The 26,863-nt window shown below is 41.7% G+C and overlaps 1 protein-coding gene across 1 annotated transcript in view; it reads right to left on the minus strand.

Annotated features, from left to right (window-relative positions):
- Positions 1 to 7,347, minus strand: part of LOC134455822 (alpha-2-macroglobulin-like protein 1) — a 44,032-nt gene extending 36,685 nt beyond the window's left edge. The window contains exons 1-5 of the mRNA XM_063207158.1: positions 7,177 to 7,347; positions 6,305 to 6,485; positions 3,531 to 3,690; positions 1,935 to 1,987; positions 144 to 164 (exon numbers count right to left, since the gene is read on the minus strand). Of these exons, the coding sequence (XP_063063228.1) occupies positions 144 to 164; positions 1,935 to 1,987; positions 3,531 to 3,690; positions 6,305 to 6,485; positions 7,177 to 7,259 (498 nt within the window). The 5' untranslated portion in view covers positions 7,260 to 7,347. The remainder of the gene's footprint in view (positions 1 to 143; positions 165 to 1,934; positions 1,988 to 3,530; positions 3,691 to 6,304; positions 6,486 to 7,176) is intronic.
- Positions 7,348 to 26,863: the final 19,516 nt, after the last annotated feature.

Here is a 26,863-nt window from a genome sequence, read left to right on the forward strand (position 1 = left end):
GCAATACATAACACTACATTACATTGCACATTATGAAATTACACTACATTACATGCCATTACACTAAGTCATTTAACATGCCTATGCAATCATGTACATGTCGAGGGGACCATGTACACACACATACAGCATTACAGACATACCTGAAGGGTTACTTTGTGGTACTGTAGAGAAAAGAGTAGAAAGTCATTAGAACGTGCACAAGAATATTTCTAGATGATTCACGATAACATTGCTAGCAAACCATAAAAACGTACAAATGAACTTCGAAATCAACTTAGAGGTACACTGTGCAGGAAATGGTCAAAAAAGGTACTGCAACTATGCTGCTCATTGAAACGGGGTTGCCTATTGCCAAATTTGATCTTTTCATGAAAGTTTACTAAAGTAATGAACTAATATTTTCTAGTATGGCCCAAGTACAGTCATTTTTCCAGTCAAAAATGTCTATTTCTGGAAATTCAAAATCATGGAGAAGATCCCCCTTTTCATGCATGAAAAGTGCAATTTTCCCAGTCATAATGAATACTTAGAATTTGATGGTGGTGGTAAGTATTCATGAAAAAGGTAACATTAGTGAATGGGTAGCATGGATTCTGGAAATAAACAACTAAAAATCTTGCACAGTGTAGCCTACCTGTAATTTCAACATATTGATACAAATATTCAAAAAATATGATATAGCAAATAAAAAATATATCTTATAGGCCTATTATATTACATGTGTGTTGTTTGTACATTGTTGCCAATAGCAAACGAGAAGTAATCTTGCACACACAAATCCAACCCTGAAGTAACAATGGGATCACACACATGGCGCTCTTTCCATTGTCCTAACTCCTGTCCTTGACCTGTGCTTGCGGTGTCACACTTTGCTGACGCCCCCACTCCGTGGAGAAAACAATACAGTCTCCTGACTGTCAGTCTAACCACAATTTTGGGAGACTTTCCCACAATTGCAAATAAGAAAATAACATTTGATTTGCGCTTTTGCGAGATATTGAATTTAACTTCTGTCGTCAATGACGTCTTGTGGCGTCATAACAAGGCCCCAACAAAGGGACCACGGGAGTTAGCATAATGGAAAGAACCCATACATTCGCCAATGCAAAATGGTGGTGTTTGACAGTGATGGGTCAGGCCACAATTCAGCAGCCTGGCGACACCATCCTATGTACTCCACCCAAAGATTTTGGCTCCGAACATAGTCTGGCAAAAGCCTCCAGCTCGGTTCTCTCACCGTTTAGCCAGTCAGCAAACAGCTGAGAGTGATGACGTAGAACTCACCCGCGAAGTCCGTTACTGATTGGTTAAGGTAACTATATTCACACGTTTGTTTTGTTATTATTTGTGTGCTTTTGCGATGCTATATAGTAACAGTCATGCTAATAAAGTTTTAATTTGAATTCGGAACTCCAATGAATTTAAATGGCAGAGTAAGATCAGACCATCTCCCACCCTCCACAGAGACGGATTCCTCTAGGCTTTTGCCAGACTGTTTGACGGAGTCAACAGTCACTTTCGCCCAAGCTAACAATTCAATACAGTAGTATGAACAATGCTCTCTGAGGCATGTGGGGGATCATAGGGTGGATTCCAATATGCAGACTTCCGTCCTCCCTTGCTCACTTGCTTGCTCGTGATCTCATGATGACGTCACAGGCGACAGAAAATTAATTCAATATCTTGCAAAAAAAAACTATTCTAATGTCATTTCTTAATTTGCAATCGGGATGGTTAATGAAGAACAGTCCTCAAAAAATTGTTGTGGTTAGGCTGGCAGCAGAGAATTTTTTTTTTTCTCCACGGAGGTGGGGCATCAGCAAAACGCGAGGCCACAAGCACAAGTGGAGGACAGGAGTGTGCATATTGGAATGCACCCATAATCTTGCATAAAGAAACCAGGAAGTTATCTCCCATGAAGCAGCTCTCACCTTCTGCTGGAGGGGGATGAAGTCTGTATCCAAGGTAACCAGTCTGAAATGCACTGAAGGTGACAATGGAGTTAGATAATACAATAGCATGTTTTTAAGTTATACTGGACCATTAGTCTGTCGTAACCAAAAAGCCTAAATACTACTAGAAGGGCTTACTTACAGTATATACTTTGTAATGAAGGTGATGTGATATGGTTTTGGTTATAACTCAGTCACAATGAGGGGACCATGTGACGTGTTCTCATCAAATAAGAAAATGACGCACACTACGCTCCACGTTTTTTTTTTAAGTGCCTTTCACCCATATGGCCATTTTCATTGACATTTGAATGCACAAAAAGGTAGCACCTCAAAAGAGAGTTTATTGCTGTGTGATACCTCTTTTTTCTACCTTTTATCTCAGTCACATTGGGGTGATGGGGTATAGAGCTCTTCAGCGTTGACGTCAACTTGTATGTGGCAGTTGGCGTTCGGGTTCTATGGCGATTTTTTTACATTGCAACACGCTATAGAGATTCAGGTTTGGCAAAAATATAAGTTGCACGCCAACAACGAACATTAGCGTGTCCCCGCATCCCTTTCTCATTAGTGGAACGGATCGTATCATCATGTTGGTGTATTCACATGTTAAATCATGACGATTTTAATTCAATATTGCTAACCCCTTTCTGATCATTAAAACTTCCGAACTACATGCTTTCCTTTGGTTGCCATGGGTACAACCCTCCGCACGTACATGACGTTAGATACAGACGCCGCTTCTGTAGTCGCCAAAAGTTTCCGGGTTTAGCATATGGACGCAACATCGTATTTATGTCGAAGTTTGACACAAAATGATCAACCATGTCATACCTACAGCCTATATTTAACACCCTCGACAGCTTGCGGGGGTTCGCTAAGCGCGTGCTTGCACTCGGAGCTTATTTGAAACTGGCCCCTATTCATTCCCAATGGGAGGTCGGAAGCCGATACGAACCAGGATGTCCTTAAATGCTAACATGAAAGACTACAGTCTACTACATGCTTCCGCGTTACTGAAGAGCTCTATTGTGATATGGTCTATGTACCCATAGAGGTAGAACATTAGACTAGAGGTGACACAGCAATTCGCGACAGCACTAGGAAACGGCACATGGCGCCTCCCATCTTCTGTAGGCAGTGTAGGCACCTTCAGTCAATTCAAGGCAATGGAGAACACACCCACTCCTGTCAAAAAATGGACTAAAACTGTGTGAATATGAAGTAACACATTAATCAAATACCAGATTTGGCTACATATCTACTTAAATCATATGAGTTGATAAAATAGGCCTACATTTAAAAATCTAATTATATTAATTATGTAGCAACACACTTCAACTATTGTCCTTTTACAGTGTGTTGATGGACATTTTCACATTATTAATAAGCCATTTTTGACAGAGGTGAGCCTTCTTCTCCATTCATTTCCATTTCTCAGGTCTACCTCCAAAAAAATGGCTGCCACGGATTGCCGTGAAAAGGGAGGCGGGGTCACCTCTAGTCTAATGTTCTACCTCTATGGTTATACCGTATCTCAGCCACAACATCCTGAGTGGAGTAACTCAGTCCTACCTGGTTGTCCTGGGCTGTATATGGGCTTGTCTGTTTGGATGAGGACAAAGGGGCTCAGCTTTGGGCTGAACTGGAAGCGGCTCTCTCTAGTCCAGAGAGTGGTCTGACCTTTGACCTCCACTCTGACGCTCTGCAACAGATCCTCTTTGACCTCTGGGGCCTGCGGGGAACAGAGCAAACACACTGCACTCATTGGCTGATCTGGCACCACACTCTGCATTCATTAAAGGCCAACTTCCGATAAAACTCAGTTTTACTCACTCCTTTCGAAGATCGGACGGTCACCCCAAGTTAAACTCACTTGCAAGGCTCTCATAGCGGTGCGTCAACTCTCCTGGCTGTGTTTCCCGGTGTTTCCCAATTTACATAAATAATGCAGAGAAACGAGCGAATCACGAAAGCCTTTCTGTGTTTCGTCACGTCGAAAGAAGGCGTTGCCCACAAAGGTTTATATCGACCCATTTATCTAAAAACATGTCGAGTAATTTTTTTCTGCTTGTTTTCAAAACAAGCAACGTCTGGTGGCCCGAAACATAGCTTAGCTTAGCTATCAGCTGGTTGCTACTCTCAGGTACACACACAGCACAAAGCCTCATACATAAAGCCAACTCACTCTGGTTGCTCCGTGCCTGCAGCAAGCCTAGGGGTCGCTGTCAAAAGAGCACAGCCCTGAATGGAGCCTGCACGCCTCCGCTGGCGCCCCTATAGTGCAGTACCACCAGGGGAAGTGGCGACTCTGTTTGCCATTACATTCTCTCCAAGAACTTGAGGACTGAGCCAATCAGAGACGCGTTTCTTCGAGAGCAGGAGGAGTGAGCCAATCAGAGACGCATTTCCACGAGAAACACGGAACACTCTCTCGTTTCTCCACAAGCCACCTTGCCAGCTTGCAAAAACGTCTTGAAACAAAGCAACCAGCGCGTTTTTTAAAACAGGACCAACGCGTAACACATTCAATAACATTGGGGAACACGGCAGTATTAATGAAATAACGTTGAGAGGCGATCTTTAACTAATAAGTCACCACACTGTTCAGTCATCGGACATCATCAACCACACCCTTCAGTGATTGGCTAATCAACAATTACACTCTGCAGTCATTGGCTAATTAACAATTACACTCGGCAGTCATCTCAGTTAATCAACCACTACACATTGGCTCATCTACCAACTCTTATTGCACTCATTGCCTGATCAGGGACCACACTCAGCATTCATTGGCTAATAAGTCATCGCATTCTTCCGTCATAGGCTAATCCGACATCATGTGCAGTCATTGGCTAATCAGACATCACACACTACAGTCATTGGCTTATCATCCAGGACATACTGCAGTCATTGGTTAATCAGTCATTGCTAGAAGAAGACTTCGAAGTTTGGACTGGACTGTCATTGGTCAACAGACGAAGGTATTACAGTCAGCTTCAAATCATATCAGCAGCTATTACACTGACTGGCGAGTAGAACGATTTGCTAACATTCACCACTAGTGAGCAGTCTGCAGCTAGCTCAGTCAGTAGCTGTAGCGGTCAGTAGCTACCGCCTAGCCTGATTATCATCGACTTTCAAATCTCTCTTCCAGACTTGGTCTGACCAATAGCATAACAATTAACATTTCCCAAACGGCATGGTTGGCCCGCCTCCCTTGGTTTGCAACTGGTTGTCTGCTTCCCGACAAAGTGGGAGGAGTTCCTGGTTTTTTTGGGAGCTCAGAAGTATTGCTCTTGTCCTGACTAGAAGCAACGCTGAAGGTGTTGCATCACTAGGAGGGCACAGCTGGCTAACACCAGAGATGATTGAAAAGATAGAGACGATTCATAAGAAGTTTCTTCCAGAATCCATATGACGTGAGGCTTTAAACTGCAATTCTAAGGCAGCCATTCCCCTCTAGGAGAATGAATGAACTTTAATGTTAAAGTCACGCCCATTTAGGGGATGAGTTGATCCCACTGCTTTGCATTGACGATGCGTGTCAAGCCATCTATTGAAAACCATATTGAAAATCTTTGCTAGCACCCCGGATACCTAGTGGAGCGCGCTGTGGGGTTTCGTCTCTGCTAGAGATGTGCTTGGCCTGAATTTACCACCCACCCACCCTCACAAATATGTACACAGCCTGAATGCACTCCGGGCCACTGACCTGACTATACTGATTTTTATGCTGACATCTGCTACTGACCAATGAGTGCACATGCAGCAACTGGCATAGTGCAGCTGCAGAAATGAGGATATCTGATATCTGCAACTGACCAACAATGGCAAAATATCCAACTCCTACAGGCATAGAATTTGCAACTGACCTGAAACAGGGGTTCCCAAACTTTACCATGACAAGGCCCTGGCCTACATACACCAGTGCATTTCAGCCAAGGCCTCCCTGACATGGGCCGTGCCAACTCAATAGAGTTGTGTGTGTGTGTGTGTGTGTGTGTAAATGAGGCCATTTCATAGACTAGACTATAAACCTAACTAATGGGAATATTGTTTTGCTTTTTTTTTTTTGTTTATTTTGGTTTATTTTAGTTATGTAATTTATTCAATTATTTGTTTTGTTCTGCAATGGTTTTCATTCCAACCTGCTGCTCTCCCCCAAGGGGAATTAAATAGTTCTGTCGAGTTTACATTGCACAATTTCATTTAATTCTAAACTGTGAAGTGTTTAGAAGATGATGTATTCAAAGCGGAATTAAGCTTCATTCAGAATTCAAGCGAGTTAATTCTTGAATTAAATGTATTGTGTAAACATGGCCATTGTGCTGTTTTCAGCCACTGACCTGGAAGGTGAAGCAGCGGTGAAAGTCCTTGTCCGATGTCTCCTGGTGGATCAGCTTCTTCTGGTCTCCATTGATTACGTAGATGGACATAACCAGAGTCTCGTTGGGACTCAGGAGGCTGGCACATACTTTGGCCTCGGACTCGGACCTAACCACGGCCGGGAAACTCACCAGGAAAGACCTGCAGACAGTCAAATAGAAGCCATTGTGTCGTCTTTGTAGTACAGAAGATGGCCTCTCTGACTATTCAGTACTTGCTGAAAACACTCAAGTACTGCACATCATAACATTTTTAAGGTGAAAAGAGAGGGCACTCTGAAGCAAGGTTAAAAGGCCTTTCATGGTCATAAGGCTTCATGACCTCACGTCAGAGTGCATCGGACCCTCTCTCGAGTCTTGATCGTACGATATGCTCTCTTGGCCACCAATGAGCACCTTAAGTTTGCATGTGATTTCCCCACAGATACAACGTATTCCTCTCTTTCTAGAGTAGAGTAGAGTAGAGTAGAGAAACTTTATTGATCCCCTGGGGGAAATTCAGGTGTCAAGTAGATACATAAAAACTATATCATAACATTGTTATTATTGAGGGTCATGACCCTCTCAGGCAGATGGGATCATCGGCGATTCAACAAACTGTTGCCTGAAGAAGCTATATTGTAACAGCTTTGCCGTGAAGTTGCTGATTATTAGGTAGCACTAGCCGATCAAGACTTGACCATTTTGTTAACAACAAGTTTATACTAGGGACTCTGCACACACTCACACACTCACACACACACACACACACACACACACACACACACACACACACACACACACACACACACACACACACACACACCAGGAAAGAGTACCATGTGTGTACTCACGGTCGTGGTGTTGATTGGGAGCAGCAGAGACTTAGGAGGCAGCTCAGCAGCCCTCCAGCGATCAGGATCCTGGCGAGGGCCATTCTGCTCGGACGCAAGCACAAGCAGACACACACACACACAGCCACAGACGGACACACACTCTGACTGACACTCTGACACTGACTGACTGAGTCCGCCCGAGTTGGAGAGTCTCACTCAAGGGGTGTTCCACATATATTCCCTTAGCATATTGACACACTCCCACACACTGTGTGTGGACCTTTAGTTTATTGACAAACTCCTCCTAGTGGTTACAGTAAGTGTGTGTTTGTGTGTGTTTGTGTGTTTGTGTTTTTGTGTGTGTGTGTGTGTGTGTGTGTGTGTGTGTGTGTGTGTGTGTGTTTCTGAGAGAGAGAGAGAGAGAGAGAGAGAGAGAGAGAGAGAGAGAGAGAGAGAGAGAGAGAGAGAGAGAGAGAGAGAGAGAGAGAGAATCTGTCTGTCCAGCATATTGACAGAGCCCATTGATTGGATAAAGTTCAGGCCAGTGACTTCCACAAATCTATGTGTAGGCCTATGGCAGGCAGCCATTGGCAGAGACAGGGGTCATTCCTGGTCATCGCCAGGACAATTCCGAGTGACTCACCTGGAGTATTCCGAGAACATTGCTATGCTGCTGGCTAAGATAATCTGTTAACCCCTTAGTGCAGAGCCCATGTTACCTTACTGTCAGCCAAATTGCAATGGCTATGTCTTAATCTGTTACTTAAGCAGGGTATATGCACCAGTCCTGAAGTCAAATTTACTACCATTTAATACCTTTTTCATACCTTTTTCCACTTCCTTTAGATCATTTTTACAACCATCACGGCACTTCGTTGCGAGTCCTAACAAGACAGGCGGGTCGGGAGTCAAAACGACAACTTTTGGGCTAAAAGTCTGACGTGACCACTTAATTTTGAATCAAAATGCTCAAATAAAAAAGAACAGAATGGCAATGACCAAGTGGTAATGTGTAAGCTCTGTTCTCTCCCTAAAGTGGGAAACCTGCTAATAGATAGCCTAAAGGTTTTATTTAGTAGAGGAATTAATAAATAGAGGACTACGGGCAGCTGTTTAATTAGTTGATCCACTATAGTGTCCAATTTAAAGGGATAGTAAAATCTAAATTGGAGCGCTAAAAGGACATGGCACATCTTTTACTAGTATAGTGAGTGGACGAGTGCAAGTTCCAAATAACTATTGTGTGAGGCCTTCCAGTCAGTGTGTTGCCAGATGTGTCTGATCAGACCCCGGTTCTCAAAAACCGCCAAAATACGCTAAATTCCGCCCAATTTCAACAAATTGCATTAATCTCTATGGGCATAAAACTACAGGAAAAAAAACGCCAAATGGACAATTTTTCACGTTTTTACCCGTAGGCGGCCATCCCAAGCAGCCCAATTGGGCGGGTAACCGCCCAATATGGCAACACTGCTTCCTCGTATCGGATCACAGAAGAACATAGTTACCGTAAGTATGAAAGTGTGGTGGACAGTTCCTTTCACCTGTAAGCAGTCCCACTGTGTTACAGGAGATAGGCTTACATACACTTTTAAAACGCTATCGCATTATTAAACGTTGAGGGCTGGGACTCGATTAAAACATTTAATCGCATTAACTAGAGGCTTTGACATTTATTAATACAAATGAATCACATTTAGCAGCATACATACATTTAATAGATCTGATTTGAGAACAAGTATTTTTTTTTCACATGGATTTTGAATAATGGCAATACAAAAGCTTTTTCAACAAAATATTGTTTATTTTTTTTCAATCAACAGACCAGTGTAATTTTTAGGTATACTGTACACATAGGGATAGGTAGACCTTCTGTAAACTTATAACATTGTGTGTACAGGGTAGAGGACCCTTTCAGATTACTTTGTCCTGGGCTCGGTCAAAGTTCTCTGTGGCCTTGTAAAAGACTAAAAATGCTTAAAAATGCTTTCTGGAATTCCCAGACAGACTTATAATATTTATAATAACAACAACAACAACAACCACAAAAAAATAAAATGTTTATTAATATGTGACACATTATATGATTCTGTGTTAGGCTACAGGCTTACAATTGAAAAACTATTAAAGACATTTCATGGTATTTTTTTGCCTATGCATAGTTTGGTCATTACATGCAACTAATACAAAGTACAGGACAAAATTGTAACACCTAAATGCCTCATTCCTAGGCCCCATCCACTCAGTGACATCATAACCACTCTTCAGCCAATCACATGTCCTCACTGCTCCAAATTAGCCTTTTTCAGAGACGTCAAACAAATGCCGTTTTTGAATCAAAGCAGGGAAAACTCTAGAGAACAGTGAGGTGTAGGTCCATGCCTACACCACCAGATGCTCATTTTTTCTGCTTCAAATGCATTGAATTGAAGCTGTGCAACGTCATTTGAAGAGGGCTAATAAAGAGCTGAATTCATCTGCTACAAAACCAGCCTTCACACCCATACAAAAAACTGGTAAATGCATGATCAGCTGCTATCTCAGATGATAAGGGCAAATGGTCTAAAAGTGTGCTGTGTGCTGATAGTTTGGGCTTCCGTTTTTAGTCCACAATGTTTCTTATTTCAGACCCAATGAGTCAGGCCAAGCAAACACAAAAAACAAACAGATTTCCATTCATGTTTTGAGGCACCATACAAGAGTTCCATAACCTGACTCTCGCCAGCTGGTATGTTTCGCCTTCATCTTCACAATACCATCTGGGTACCCCCTAGCCTGGTCCTCAGCAGACCCCTGTACGTGTGTAGCTCTGGAGCAACCTGGTGGATCTCCAAGACGCACATACGGCTTGGGAGAGCATAGCAGTATTCCATTTCTACAGTCAAAAAATAATCGGCGCATTTATTGTTTCAATATACATGGCAGCTCGCATTGAGGAGTCGCAGGACAGAATATAGACCATATTGACAATTTAGAGATCAACAGAAAACGTTTTTTGAAAAGGTATTTGTTGGTGGTGAGGACGGGAAGAATGATGGGTAAAGCCATGCTTTCTGAAGGCTCTCCCAGACCGAGTAGTGGAAGTCATAAAGCTGCGCGGAGCTACAGGTCAGGCAAAAGCCAGGCAAGGTACCCCCCACATCTGCCAGGTTGTCAAAGGAGGGTTCTTGTCAATACTCCTTGCTTGTGATTGTATAAACAATATGTCCGTCATCTTTACTGACGCACCACTTCATCCATTTACATTGAACTCAACCCTGTGACCAGAGAGTGTTTATGGGTAGTACGAGAGAGGAATCTCGCAACTTTTTCCGGGTGGTACTGTCCAATAAGTGGCGCCATCCAGACAGCGCAGATGAGCGCCAAGGAGCGCAGAGGCTGTTAGAATGAATGGGGTCCATGGAGCTCATCCACAGATGCTGCCATTGCTTTGGGAGAGAATTGGTATCGTCGTTTCATTTTATTTTTCCCAAAGGCAGGATGAATTATCCTTTCAAACAGCACTTAGTTTGAATGTTTAAACTCTCTGGATCTTTGTAAAATACGTCTTTATTGTCAATATGACGTCACGAGTGGCTTCACACACTGTGTTTGGATTGGTCGGCCGGCTGCATTGCTGTGATCACGACGGCCGTAAAGCAATTTTGTTAGCAAGATGCTAGCGGAGCCTGACTCATAAATGCCAATGCTGTAAGAAATCAGAAGGACATAACTCTCAGGTTATTGTACATTTCATTTACATCCACATTGTTTTTTCAGAACTTACAATAATATTGTCAAGTTTCAGCCGACAGCGAGCACAATTGTCAGTTATTAGCGCCAGCCTTATGGGCTCTGCTGTCTCGACAGCGCTCTGTAGGTGAACTGCAGGCACGGGCTGGAGGGCGAGATTGAACACTGTATGTAAACCCACTGTGCTGTGACACAGCTGAGACTACTCGGCCAGGGCACGATGCCGCTCATCAATGAAAAATCCCACCCAGCGATCCTGATTGGCTCGTTCGTTCAGAAACCACACAGGATTTTCACAGCTCTCAGATGCTTGTGTGAGGAAACTGGAACAACCTTGTGTGGAGTTTTGCGAAACACAGCCAGATGGCGGAAGTCAGGTAATGATTTTTGTGCCATTGTGAAGTGTAGCCTAATGCACGCAAAACCCAAAAAACAACCAAAAGACTGTGAGGAAATAATCCTACCGACATGTGCTAACCAACGTATTAGCATAGCATCGCGAAGATCTCCCTCAGAATCAGCACGCTAACTGAACACCCAGTCTTCCTGCAAATCGGCATAAACATGTCATTATAAACATGTTATTGTTCTTATTTTCTAATGGGCAGATGGGCTGAAGGCATTATCTCATAAATCATAATTTTACTAAATGCACTCTTCAAAATGGCACAAAAATCCTGTGTGGTGCCCTTTAAGAAGGAGGACAAATGCAATATGTGTTTATTTGCACTGCACTGTAGGTGTCTGATGCCTTATGACAGTGGTTCCCAAACTTTGTCTGCTCCAAAAGGCGAAATATTTTCATGGATTCCTTAATCAATTATTTTTAGTTTGAAATTCACAGGAAATAAATACAATTACTAACCATCCAACTGTACTACCACTAATAACCAAATTATGGAATGGTTATATCATATGAAAGCATATATTCATATATATATTTAAAGTTTTACTCAAACAGTGCCTTTCCTCTGAGACCCCCCTGTACACATTAAAACATTCCTGCCAGTTAAGCATAAAAAGTTAGTTGACCTGCTGCCTTAAGTTTGTAAGTAATATCAACTTGAGAAAGCCTTGAGTTGAGTTAAGTCTTGAGTTGAGTTACAACTTACAAACTTAAGGCAGGAGGGCAACTTCCCTTTTTACCTTTAACTGGCTTACAATGTTTTACAGTGAGCAACTCCCCCGACCCCGACCCCCAGTTTGGGAACCGCTGCCTTATGATATTCGGCACACCAGGACCCCTGAGTAGTCTGGCTCCCGATCCTGCCCCTGCGGCCCCTGAGGCCCCTGGGGCCCCTGGCCCTCGCTGAGGTCCCTGGAGGAGGCCCTAGAGGGCGCTCTAGAGAAGCTGATGTCCCCATAGCTCATATCCTCGTCATCCTGCAACTCCGTACTGGGGCTCGGAGCGTTGAGGCGCGCAGCTTCGTCTTTGCTGTTGACAATAGGGTCCTGGAGGTTGGAACATAAAGTTCGATTCAATCAATCAATCAATCAATCAATCAATCAATCAATCAATCAATCAATCAATCAATTTATATAGTACATGGTCATACACATTCTTCATTAAACGTGCTGAAAATAAATAACCATTTATGTGAAACAAACAAAATCCATAAAACCATTAAATACCCACAGGGAATTATCCATAAAGCCATCGAGCCCTTAAACATCAATGGAGCTATTATCCATATAAAGAACAACCATAAAACCATAAAACATCTGAACAGGAAACTTATTGTAATCACAAGAGGGCTTCCACATACTCGAGGCAGGGCACTCTTCTTCTCCTTCCGAAATGCTTTGCATCTTTTCATTCTGCAACAAAGCAGAGTGCAATTGAGTATGTCTCGTGTTTTTGTTATCCAAACTATGATGTGAGTAGGCAAAAATAAGGGATGTGGCAATCAGAAACTTGGGGCAATGTGTAAGAACTTTTATGGTAGTACACAGACAGTTAAGATAGTTTTCACATCATTGATGAGTTATCGTCAAAATTTGTATTTAAATTGTGCAAAATTGCTTCCACTCGCATAGCCATGACGAGGGCTGCATTTCTCCAAAACATAGTTGCTAATTACGTTAGCTGTGGTTACAACTTACAATGCAAATATCCATTAGCAACTACCCAAGTTGCTAACTGGCTAACGACTACCCTTTCGAGAAACACAAGCCCGATCAATATCTTTATCTAGGAAGTAAATACTACAATCCTTGCAACAGTACGTGGATGGGAGGTCATCTTGAACTTTGAACCTTGAACTGTTTTATTTAGTAAAAACTACTTACCTGAATGCAAATCCAATTAGCACACAAAAAAGCACCGCACCCAAAACACCTCCAGCAACCTTCAAGATGACGGGATAGCCTGAAACACAGTTTAGAAAACTGCTTGGGTTATCCAGTTTTATCTAGTAAATGTCCAGTTAGTTTTTGAGTTTTGTGTGCAAATTTTCAACTTCTAAGCGTAGGAGTTCAGGTGCGAAAATTGTCAAAGTTTCTGTCAAAGTTAGCTTGATTGTTTAATGGCAAATGGTCTCCACCAGTACAGCTACAGTACAGTATGTGTTGTCAGTAACAGAAAAGTATGAATTGGGCTTAAAAACGGTAGTCAAAAGTGGGCGTAGGTTGGGGGCAGGTTGAGAACCACTGACCCAAAGTCATAACATTAGAGGAAAGCATATTTTAGGACAAGAAACATACACACCTTTAACTGCCACCCTTACTCTTGCAGATTCAGCCCTCAATGGATGCTCTGCCCTGCAGTAGTAGAGTCCTGCATCACTGGAGCTGATGTTGAAGGTGATGTTTGGTCCTGATCCTACAGGGGAGCTCTGGGTGTCTCTATACCAGGTGTAGTTGTGCACTGGAGGGTTGGCCTCACTGCTGTTGCAGGTCAGAGTCACAGTACTGCCCTCTGCCACCGCACCCGAAGGACTCACTGACGCTTCCATGACCTTTGGAGGGACTGGAGGAGCGAGAGACCAGAGAGTGTTAGTAGAGAGAGACCATGCGTGTCTGGTCATCTGATCTGGTCTTAGTCTCTTAGTTACTTAGAAAGCGCCATAGTTAGTAGACTAGAGAGAGACCAGAGCATTTTAGTAGAGTAGAGAGAGACCAGAGCATCTTAGTAGAATAGAGAGAGACCAGAGCATCTTAGTAGAATAGAGAGAGACCAGAGCATCTTACAGCACACGAGGAGAGAGAGACCATGTTACATAGTAGCTAAGAAAGGGAGAGACCAGAGCATATTAGTAGATAAGAGAGAGATAGACCAGTATCTTAGTAGAGGAGAGAGATCAGAGTGCCTTAGTACGGGAGAGAGACCAGAGTGTCCTAGTAGGGGAGAGACACCAAAGTGTCTTGGCTAGTATAGAGGAGAAAGAGACCAATGTGTACGGACTAGCATGTCTTAGTTAGTATACTGGAGTAGAGAGAGACCAGAGCATCTTAGTAGTATACTAGAAGAGAGAGAGACCAAATCGTATTAGTAGAGTAGAGCGAGACCAGAATGTATTAATATGTAGATATGAGAGCAAACAGATTGTCATAGTGGAGTAGGAGAGATGATGTGTGGCTTAGTCAGGAGAGCAGAGAGACCAGAGTTTCTTAGTAGAGGGGAGAAAGAGACCAGAGTGTCAAAATTTGTAGAGTTGAGAGAGACCAGAGTTTATTAGTTAGTAGTATCATAGAGGAGAAAGAGGCCAGAGTGTCTTAGTAGAGTAGAGCAGAGAGAGACCATGTGTGCCTTAGAAGAGTAGAGCAGAGAGAAAGAGAGACAAGAGTATCTAAGTTAGTAGTACTGAAGTAGAGAGACTAGAGAGTCTAGGTTTGTAGAAAGAGACCATGTGTGTACAGTAGAGAGAGAGACCAAAGTGCCTTAGTTAGTAGAGTTTCTTGGATAGTAGAAGGGAGAGAGAGAGCAGTGTTTTAGTTAGAATTGTACTGGAGTTGAGAGATACCAGAATGTCTTAGTAGAGAGAGACAATAGTGACTTCATTAGTAGAGGAGAGAGTCTGTCTTGGTTAGTAGAATTTGTACTAATCCTATTGGTTGATTGTTTAATACGAACAGTAGATGTGCTTTATATTTATAACCTCATATTTCTAGCATTTCGAGTCTCATATTCCTTTGCAATGCATTTCCTTTACAACCTTTTATAATTACATTATATGACATTACACTTAGCTGACGCTTTTTTATCCAAAGCGACTTTCAGTTATTTTAGGTGTAGAGTATTGGTTACAGTCCCTGCAGCAATGTGGGGTTAAGTGCCTTGCTCAAGGGCACTTCAGCCATTGATGATGAAGGCGCTGGTAAGGGTGGGATTTGAACCTGCAACCCTCTGATGTAAAGGCCAGCACTCTAACCACTGAGCCATGGTATGGATTGATGGACAACATTGTAACTACATTAAATGATTTGAGTAAAGATGAGAAGCCTTTCTTACATTGGACTGTGACTAGGTATGCATTGCTTCTTTTCTCCACGGTGTTCTGCTTCTGTGTGAAGTAAAAAGCGATGCAGAAGATTTCTCTCCCATGGTGACTACGGGAAGCAGTGAAGGTCAAAAAAGATGTGAGGTTTCTCCTGCCGTTTCCATCCTGCACGTGGGAATGGGTGTATGTGTTGGCAGTTTGATATGACCAGGTGAGGGTTGGGGGGTGATAGGGGCAGGGGGCAGCAGCAGAGCAGCTCAGAGTCACTACTGACCCCTCTGCCACCTCCAATGGACCCGTCACGTAGGGACCCGACGGGGAATCTGTAAATGCAGTGAAATGACATATTGAATATAGTCGACTCAGCACATGTCCTCATGCTAACATGCTAACATTTACCAGTTATCATACTGTATGTCAGGGGCATTCAATTAAAAGTCAGAGAGGGCCAGTTTTTAAAATTCCCTCCAGTGAAGGGGCCGAACATCTGTATAACTGCGAGCAGCACAGTGTCTGAGGCTAGGGTGCGAAACAAGCGGAGCTTTCCAGACAGAACAGATATTGGCTAGCCTTAGGATGGTCTATTGATGACACCATTTTAGAGATTTAATTCTCATGTGAATGCATAATAGAGATATCCCCAACCTGAACTGTTAGTGATCTCAAATTATGCACAGTCACAGATAGCACACATATTTGCTTTCATATTGTTCTAACCTTATGGGGGGCCAGAACCTTGCCATCCAAGGGCCGCATCTGGCCCCAGGGCCGCCATTTGAATAGCCCTGCTGTATGTATTTACACTTAAGCAGGGAAGTTGTAAGGGGGGTCAAGTAGGTCAGTTGCACCGGTCCCAGGGACAGAAGGGGCCCAAAATTGGGTCCGCAAGAGATTGGTGGGTGGGCCTTACCGATTACTTTGTCCCGGGCCCAACCAAAGCTGTTAGCGGCCCTGTATATTATATCAATGTATAGCTAAAATAGCTAAAAGCAACACCCACACACACAGTTAGCATACAGTGACTCATAAGTGACACTTACCTTTAACAGAAAGGTGAAAGGGTTTCGTGTAAATGTATTTCAAAGCGTAGCTCTCAATTCTGAAGAAGTACTTGTCTTTGTGTTTGCTGTGTATGTTGTAGAAGATGGTTGTGCAGTTCCTCTGCCGCAGGTCCCCGATCACCTCTATCCTGTCGAACCCCTTAGTCACCTTTTGGGTGCTGTTGAAAAACATCTTCGTCAGCATCGGTTCCCCCCTCAGCCACACGGCAGATACGAGCTCCGACTGTTCTAGTTTCTCCTCACAGGAATGAGAGACGTTGACTACACAGGGAACCACCACGCAAGACCCTGCCAGTGCCTCTACCTTTGCTGGCAGTATTATTGGAAATACATCATCAGTCTGACCTGAAACAAAACATCAAACAACATCGTGATTCATCATCGCTTTTCATATACAGCACCATAAATACATTGTAGACATAGGCTACATTTGGAAATAATGTTCAGTTTAGTTTAGTATGAAATATGTTCCTGAAAAATGAAATACTTAAGTCAACACTAACAAGGTGAGGTTTCGCCTCTGCATAGTTTTAGAAGTGTGAGCAGGAAAATCGTCCTCATTCTCATTTCCTGTGGAAATAACCAGAAAGCACAATTAGCAAATAGCACGATTAGCTGTACTAATAAACCACTCATGGAGACTTGTTGCCTCGCCATAAAATAGCCTTCACATATAAATCATTAAGACACACACACACACACACACACACACACACACACACACACACACACACACACACACACACACACACACACACACACACACACACACACACACACACACACACACACACACACACCAATTCCAGCCTAATCAGGAAACCCATATGACTGTGCTATGTCATAGAAAAAGTTCTAAAAACCCTGAATAAAAGAGCAATACAAAACATAATACTCAAAGCGCAAACCATTAAGATGTTTTGCAGGCCACACAATTATCATCATTAAGAGTAGGAGTAGCCCCTTAATGCACGTCGTACATCCAGTGGCACGCTCTAATAGTCATTGAAAAGTTAACTACCATTGTAGGCCTACTACAATCCTATAACATAACACAGGGCCTTTAGTAATGCACTACGACTTGGTCGTTGCCATTCTGCTCATTTTTATAACGCTGTGTCTTAACGGGTTAAGACGTAGGCCACAAGAGCATCATCACTCACTTCATCACCACTTGATACAACACAGCTTCCTCATTCATTCTGAACATTTTCAAGCCGAACTTTTTGATAAAAACGTGAAAAGTGAAGCAAAATCTGTTTTCCGAATACAAGTCTTCGAAATAACGAGTCACTTACCATCATAGGTCACTGCTTACAGCCTTGTCTGGAAAGAGGAAATACCAGTAGACGCGTTGTTTGTCCAGAAAGAACTCATTACATGTGATGCCAATTCAACTGAACAAAGTCAGACTTCAACACGTCATATCGTGTGTGTGTTTTTAAAGACTTTCAAGCAAGTAGAGTATTATAATACAAATTATAATTTGGTTCTTCGGCTGCAGTGTTGTAAGTCCATTTGGAGGAAAGCGACAAACCCAATACACTCCAACTCCAACTGTGCCACGGGAGTTTCTGCCATGGCAAACGACTCCCCGTGCCCCATGTGTGAATGTTAAAGGAAAGAGTTAAAAGGTGGAAATTCATCAGAGTTCAGACTTTTCAGAGTACGTTGAACTGAAAAAAGAGGAGCTCATTGAACATGTTTAGCCCCCACATTGTCTTGTTCATTAACAAAGGCTGCCTCTATGACATTTCAGAGAACAGGTGCAGCGGAGGAAGAACGCCTCTTTCATTTAATGAGACTGATCATGTGGGACTGCAGAAGGTTAAGAACAGGATGCCAGGACCCCGGGCCAAAGGGTCCAATGCAGCCTCCTAGCTGGATTGGCCATATGGCACACAGGGCATTTGCCCAGTACACTGCTGATGATTCTGGCCAGACACTCTTCTCAAAGGTATGAGTCCTCCTGATGCTACAGCATGCATATCCAAAACAGTCAGATATAAATAAAGCATGTGCACATATAAGATGGCTAAAAATTTTGTCACAGGTGTCATTTTCTCTCAATGTCTGGTGAACCGGTCCTATCTGAAAATGGCCTTCCCGTTTTTTTGTCCCAGTCTAGCCCTGGGGAGGCCTAGAGCCAGTACACTACAAAACACAAAGATGCACATGTTCATATCTCTTCACACATTATATCACTCACACAAAATTTAGACAACATTTTCTGAACACGTTTTTTTCTTTAGCATTATGATTCAGTGTTAATGCTATTGCTCATTAGCAGCTTGCTAGCATGTCGTCCATTGAGGGGCGACACAGGATGTGGTGGTAGGTAGCCGTACAGTAAAAGCATTCTCTCAAACACAGAGGAGGAAGTCATGGTTTCTGTTCAGGCTTCCTGTGGCTGGATTGTTTAGGCCTTTTTACGCTCTGCCTGTCCAGATGTCTCCTTTCATTCACGGCTGAACAAAAGCCCACAGACTAAAGCCACGTGCCTCTTCTAGAGAGGGCAGACTTTCTACTTTCTTACTCTACTCTCATTTGCGTGGGCTCATTTGTATTGTTCTACATCATTTCCTTCGCCAAGGAGCTTGTGTTGTTGCCAGTGTACATTCGCTTGTTTGTTGGTCAGTTTGTTTGTGAGTTGTAGCAGAATTACCCCAAAAAACTACTAGAGGGACTTTTTTCAGCATGGATCAGACACTCCCTAACATAAAACTGAGTAAATTTTGGGACTGTGCTGGATGACCTTCTAGCCTAAGATTTGCTTGTTTTTTTTGAGTGTACTGTATATTCACCCACATGAGACCACGCAACGTTTTGTACTAAAGCACTTGAGAATTGAGCTGCCTTGCTGCAGGTTTGTGGCCTTCAATTTGAACCGTTTATTTGTTTGTTTGTTTGTTTGTTTGTTTGTTTGTTTTTGAGTGTGTCAGGGACCTGGTGGTATAGTGTAAACCACCCACCACACTAAACACCTTAATCGACCAATCACTCAGCTTCTCCTCTCCCCTTCCCCTTTCCCTGTCACAGAGGGCCTACATCGTAATCTCATGATGCATACCACTCCGCCTGTGGAGTGCGCTACTAGTCATTGAAAAGGCTTTACAAGCATACAGTCGTACTACCGGTACATCACAATGACATTATACATTATAATATGCCCATAATACATTACGATAATGCGTAATGATATGCCCATTGCCATTCATGTGACAGCAAGTTTATAACACTTGGCATATCTGAACAGAATAATGGTGTTGTTTCCAAATGAACATGATTCTAGTAGTTATAGCTGGATAACTGCTAATCAGAACTGTGCCTCTCCACCATACAATGGACAGTAGGTCAAACTTAAAGGAAAAATAAGCATCAGTAATTGGTCATTGCTCACACATTTATTGAATCAAAACTTTGATGCACTACACATTTACACATTCACTCAGTCAAAACAATCTGAATGCATGGAATATGGTAAAAGCTCCTAAATTTTAACAAGGATATATGATATTTCAGCATTCACCGCATTAAATGATCTGTACAGAATTGCAATGAAAAAGGGTGGACGCACCAGCAAGCTTTCTGGTTACTCTTGACGCCTTGGCGCCTCTCACCATGATGGCCGCTGACTGGCATCTCTCTTCAGCGTGTGAAAATGCTGAATTCTCACGTTCGAGAGCTACGGAAGCTGTTCTCACCCACAAATTCTTTGACTTTATAGACAGAGTAACAATAACTACTGAGCCCTTGCTTCATTTGCTGTCAAAGTACAACAATAATAAACAAAATGGAAAGTCAAACCAAAACAAAATGGAGGTCACATTTATTTGCGTGCCACTTGGGCGTAGAGGTCCTCCGTGCCCGGTGCTTTCTGATACCTGCCCTTGCCGTCTCTACCAGATAGCTTGACCGATGCGTACTCTGACTCCTGAGCCTGCTGTCCCCTCCCCTCAAAGGGGCCTCCTCGGGGGGATTTGGAGAAGTTGATCTCCCCGTAGTGGATCTCCTGCAGCTGCTGCTTGGCCTTGGTGGCTTTGGGAGACTTGCTGCGTGCAGGCCTACCTTTAATATCAGGAGAGTCCTGCAGGGTGGAAGATTAAAATGGCAAGAACAATATTGGGTTGTGTAATTTCTAGTTAAATTGGTATTTTACTGGGTAAATAATACAAACAAAACGTTTCAGCCATTTATCCTTAGTCAATGAATGACAAAGTCAGAAAAAGTGGTTGTGGACATGTATGCATTTGTGTGTACAGCATACCCGAGCTATGGAATTTTTCCCATTCCGTACATTTCTCTTTATTCTGCAAAAGATGATTAAACAGTCATGATTCATTTCATTTAAAAAAAACTCCAGACATAGTCCTTTTTAGAGATAATTCATTGCATGAAAATGTTACTGTTGCTGCTAGTTTACTCTGTAATTTCGCTGACAGCATATTACTGTAGGCCTACCTGAGATTTTGGGATTTTAGACCCATTTAAAAGAGGTAAATAAAGTGAGTAAACTACTCACCTCAAGGCAACCCCAGCAATCACACACAGCAGAAGGCCACCCAGACATGCTCCAGCTGCCATCATGTACATGTGCAGGTTTTGAAAAGAACCTAAAAATAATTAGTTTTTCCCATCATAAATGTTGTTGTTTTTACATGGCTGCATGCTGATAGTAAGACTTAAAGCTTAACTTCCTTTTGTGAACATAACCATACGTTAGTTTGGTCCTGAGACACCAAGTCAAGGACCTAGTTGATGTCCCGAGAAGCCTGTGTACTGCACTTGGACAACACGTTTGCCTAGTGTTTTGGGACAGTGCCTAATGTCCTGGGACAGTCTATAGGACACCATCAATACAGTTATCTTATCAATACAGTTATCCTTCCATTGAACTCCTTTCATTCTGAACCCTGCTAGCCTCCTAACGTGGCATGGCAGCCATATGATGCAGCTTGGAGCCGAACCGTCTCTTCCGTATCAATAGCCTCTGTTACAAGTAGCCTACAAGACAAACCTTCAACCTCCAGTTCCACTCTGTTGGACTCCTTCCCTTGTGGATGCTCTGCCCTGCAGTAGTAGAGTCCTGCATCACTGGCGCTGATGTTGAAGGTGATGTTTGGTCCTGATCCTACAGGGGAGCTCTGGGTGTCTCTATACCAGGTGTAGTTGTGCACTGGAGGGTTGGCCTCACTGCTGTTACAGCTCAGAGTCACACGACTGCCCTCTGCCACCGCACCTGAAGGACTCACTGACGCCTCCACAACACTAGGAGGGACTGGGAGACAAGAAAGAGCAACCAATGTCTTTGGCAACCACATTTACAAGACAAGTCAACTCTGATTAGACATGTAAGATTAATACATTCCTTTACAGTTAGAATATGGCATGCAAATAAAACTACTGAGAATGACTGTTGTAAGTGATAAGTATTTCTTTACCAAAACAACTAATCTTAAAACTTCAGTGACTAGATGATAAAGGAACGAGGATGTCTTACATGTGACATTGAGTAGGAGCACAGGGCTTTGTACCTCCACAGGTTTATTCTCTCTAATACAAAAAGTTGTGCAGATGATCTTTGCCCCGTTTTGACTACGGGAAGCAGTGAAGATGAAAGAAGATGACAATTTTCCACCTCCTACATTCTGTGTTTGAGTGGTAAAATTCTCAGTGCCGAGTGACCAGGTGAAGCTGGGGGGCTGAGAGGTACATGAGACATGGCCAGCACAGGTCAGAGCCGTTGATGTCCCCTCTGGCACCTCCAATGTCCTCTTCGCCACCACTGATGGGCCCGTTACCGATAGAAAGCCTGGAAAATTATTAAGGAAAGTGGAATGCCACATTGATTGATGGATTGTTTTTTTGATTGACCGATCAATTGATTGATTCAATCAGAACTGAACCTGGATTTCTTACCTTTGATCTTGAGGTCTAAATGCTTGGAGAATGTGTGGTTTGAAGTAGACCCCTCAATTCTAAAAGAATACTTGCCCATATGTTTGATTTGGATGTTGTAGAATATTGTTGTGCAGTTCTTATGATGTAGGTTTCCTATCAGTTCAATTCTCTTAAAACCGTTTGCAATATCTGTTGCACTATTGAAAACTACTTGGTTTGTGTCTACTTTAATCCATATGGCAGATATGACCTCTGAGGGCTTTATTTTACAGCCTAGAGGAACTGTGAAATTATAAGGAATCACCATGTTGAACCCTGCCAGTTGAGGGTCTGTCTTCATGGGAAGTGATATTGTGTATCCATGCTGAGATTGACCTACAAACAATGTGTCAACACCATAATAATATTAGTCCTGTGTGTACAGTACATAATTAAGTGGCTTTGTATTTAAAAATACAATTGTGTATAACAAAGCTTCTCTATAAGACTGTCACTCACCGATATAGGCCTACCATAAACGTTGATATAAAACAATTAATGTAAGGAGCACTAGTCTGAGACAGAAAACAGCTTCTTCTTATCATACATTTTCTAACAACCTGCCGCTGCACATCGTTTTTTTATTATATTTATTATTATTTATTTATTATAAGTACATACGGTGTCTTCATTCATTCATATAGGCCTATCTTTGATTCTGAAGCATCTTTAATTTATACAGCTGTCCATTTCATCGTACATGTGTATGCATGCATTTATGTACAAACCCCAACTCCGATGAAGTTGGGACGTTTGGTAAACAGTGAATAAAATCAAAATGCTATCATTTTCAAAACATTCAATCTATTCATTAGATGGAGAATAGTGAAAAGACAACATATTAAGTGTTAAAACCGAGAAAAAATATTGTTTTGGGGGACATATGTACTCATTTCTAATTTGATAAATCCAACACGTCTCAAATAAGTTGGGACAGGGATCAGTGAAATTTAGTAAACATCCAAATAAGATCAAACAACAAAGAAGAACATTTCAAAATGAATTGTACTGACGGACAATATAGGTGTCCAGGTATAAGATCATCACAGAGAGGCTAAGTCACTCAGAATTAAAGATGCAAAGGGAATAATTACCATAGTTATTACATACATTTTTGAATTCCCTTTGATTTACCATGATTGAGTGTATATAAGACATATTTTTCTTACTAAAATCATTGTATAGGTTCATGACACCATGAAATATATATTGGCTGTAGTCTCACTCTAATTCCTGGAGTGCTAGAGCTATTGAAAATTGACCATATTAAGAATGCTTAATGCGTGCAAATGATACAGGGGTGTAACATTCTCCTAAGCACCTGAGCTCACTTGAAATAAACCCAGAAGACATGGGAAACTGTCCTCTGCTTACAGAAGTCAGCAGAAGTTGTAGAAGTCCATTCTTTTTGACAATAATAGAGCATTGCACATCCTGTGCTACAGTGAAAATGGACCATTCAACTTGTGTTAGTGCTAACTTCAAAAGTCAGCCTCCATGATGGCATGCAGGTGCAGTAATGCATTGGTTAAGATGTTCTCACTCATCTGTAGAGTGAAATACAGTGCTGAATGGTATAAATGGGTTTTAAACAGCATGAAAAGCCACTCATGCATTATATTTTGAAGGGAGATCTTCGATTACTGCCACATAGAAAGGTCAAATTGCATTCTCTACTATGTTTTAACAGTTTGGCTCCATCATAAGGACCAGCAGGTGATAAAATGTTGGGCTTTTGGTCAAGACCTGTCACACTGTATGCACTACAGAAAGGAAAACATTGCAAAACATGACAAGGAATACACCCACCATTTAAGCTGGTGAAATCATGTCCAAGATAGGAATTAACACTGTTTTTTATATAAAATCATCTCATCGGTTAATGTATTTAACTGTTAAGTGTTGTCTTTTGTTTTGTTTTTAGTCTTCCTCGATATTTGCTGCCATTTATTGTCCCCGTCCCAACTCTTTTGAGACGTGTTGGATTTATCAAATTAGAAATGAGTACATATGTCCCCCAAAACAATATTTTGTATCGGTTTTAACACTTAATATGTTGTCTTTTCACTATTCTCCATCTAATGAATAGATTGAATGTTTTGAAAATGATAGCATTTTGATTTTATTCACTGTTTACCAAACGTCCCAACTTCATCGGAGTTGGGGTTTGTAGGTACAGTATGTAGGCCTATTCTGTATAGACGTCCCTTGTAACTTTTAGCCCTTCTGTATTCAGTAATATTAAAAAGTTATTTACAGCCCATTTTAATATTGCTCTCTTAATCACAATTTATAATCACGCTTCTGCCTGTATATTCTTCTCCTATAACATAGGCCTATTAGTAATAATAAGAAGCACATGGTGTAACTATTGCGCACCTTATTTATCTGTACGCACTGTCCACATACTGTATACCCAACTTGCACTAGTTGTAAATAATGTAAATCCATTCAAACGGTAAATACTGCTTTTAATTTTTTTTTAATTAATTTAATTAACTTGTATCATATTGCACCTCTGTTCTTTGATCTGGTATACAGTACAAGAGTATTGACAGTAAGATTAATATCCTAATAGAATAGAATAGAATCCAAATGAACATGGCACTTACATTGTGTTGGATCACCCTGGCATAATTTCAGCAGTGTTATGAAGAAAATCACCCTCATTCTCTGTGTCTACGAAAAGGCAACAAAATAGTTAGTTGGAGACCACTGGTCACTGTCATTATTTCAATTCAAGAGTCAAGGAGTTTATATAGGCCTATTGTCATTATCATTGAAGGAAACTCTATCCATTTCTTCCATTTTCATTATCTAACATAACTGTAAAGGCATTAGAGCTGGAATGTGGCCTATCAGAAGTCACATTTAGATGCTGATTTAGAGTCTGATTATGTGAACTATGGTCTATGTGAATTATAACTATAAGGATTTTATGATATAACCTACTTCTCTGATAAGACTCTACCTTAAATTCAGGCAATAGTGATTTTCAATGACAAAAACAGCCGTCATGTTTTGAACAAGCAATGACATCACAACACAACAACACTTGTGCCAGTGCTCAATGTGTTCAAGCCCTCATTATTCCAACAAATTGCAGTAAAACTTTCACACACTGTAATTGGTCGATTGATTGATTGGTTGGTTTATTTTTCGGTGATTTGCAAGAGAAAATTGTTGTTTATTTGACATTACAGTGTGATTTTTTTTAGAACGGCCCACCTTCATCAATCAGTTTTTTTCTGAAGAGTTACTTAAAAATACTGGATGTGTGCAGTAATTATTGGGGGGGTCTAGAAAGTCCACACACAGGGTGGCCCAGCCCCAGTCTCAATCAGAGGCGTATCTTGCCATCAGGCAAAGCAGGCTGCCGCTTGGGGCCCCCAAGCCCCTACATAAGGAATAACAGCTCACACTTTACCACAGCAGTGGGGATTTTGGTTCAAATGTTCAGTCTTTTGTAGTTTTGCTTGGGGCCCCATCTGATCCTAGAATCGCCTCTGGTTTCAATACATCAAAGAAGTCCAACACCGATAATGATAATAGTACTTACCAACATCTTGGGATAGTTCCAGGCATGCAGAGAACAAAGTCTATATTGAAAGTGAGCTTGGTGGTGACATTTGAACAAGACTGTGAACATGTAGGCCTATTTCTTACTTCCTCTTCAGTTACAGTAACTTAAGTGGTTTTGTCTTGATGTTGTTTGGTCGAATAAAGTGACAGACGAACAGCGGTTATACTATGTCCAACCACCTTTCCATCCATCTTAGATAATACAAATACGGTATACTTGAATTGTATGCTAATTTTAGTATACAGTTAATGATACAGATACACAAATGTAAATTAAGTGTGAAGAATTAAAATATTGTTAACCAGCACAACCTTGCACCCTCCTACATCACAAGTCTCCTCACCCCATACAATCCCACCCGCACACTACGCTCCACTGACTCACTCCTCCTTACAGTTCCCTCCACACACCTGTGCACCATGGGCGACAGGGCATTTAGTGTTGTTGGCCCCAAACTTTGGAATTCACTCCCACTGTCACTTCGTCAGTGTTCTACACTATCTACTTTTAAATCCAAGCTGAAGACACACCTTTTCATTTCTGCTTTTCCACTTCATTGACAGGCACTTCCACTTTATTTTAATCATCAGTTTATTTTTAATTTTACATATTATTATTTTTTCCCCTCATTTTATTTTAAAATGCATTCTACTTCTTTTTCTTATTTGAAAACATTTATCTTTATTGTACTTTTACTTCTATTTTATTTTTGCATTTTAATTACTCTCCTATTGTTAATTCACTGAAGCTTTGTTTTACTTTCCCTACTGTTATGTATTTGTTTTGATTGTAAAGTGTCCTTGGGTATTTTGAAAGGCGCTCAAAAATAAAATGTATTATTATTATTATTATTATTATTATTATTATTATTACTGTAGCTCAAAGCATGAAGGTGCGGGCAAGAAGGAGCAGTCCTGATGCGAGATCAAGGCCCTGCATCTGACTCATTA

Source organism: Engraulis encrasicolus, chromosome 9, assembly GCF_034702125.1.
Source record: "Engraulis encrasicolus isolate BLACKSEA-1 chromosome 9, IST_EnEncr_1.0, whole genome shotgun sequence".
Taxonomy (NCBI): Eukaryota; Metazoa; Chordata; class Actinopteri; order Clupeiformes; family Engraulidae; genus Engraulis; species Engraulis encrasicolus.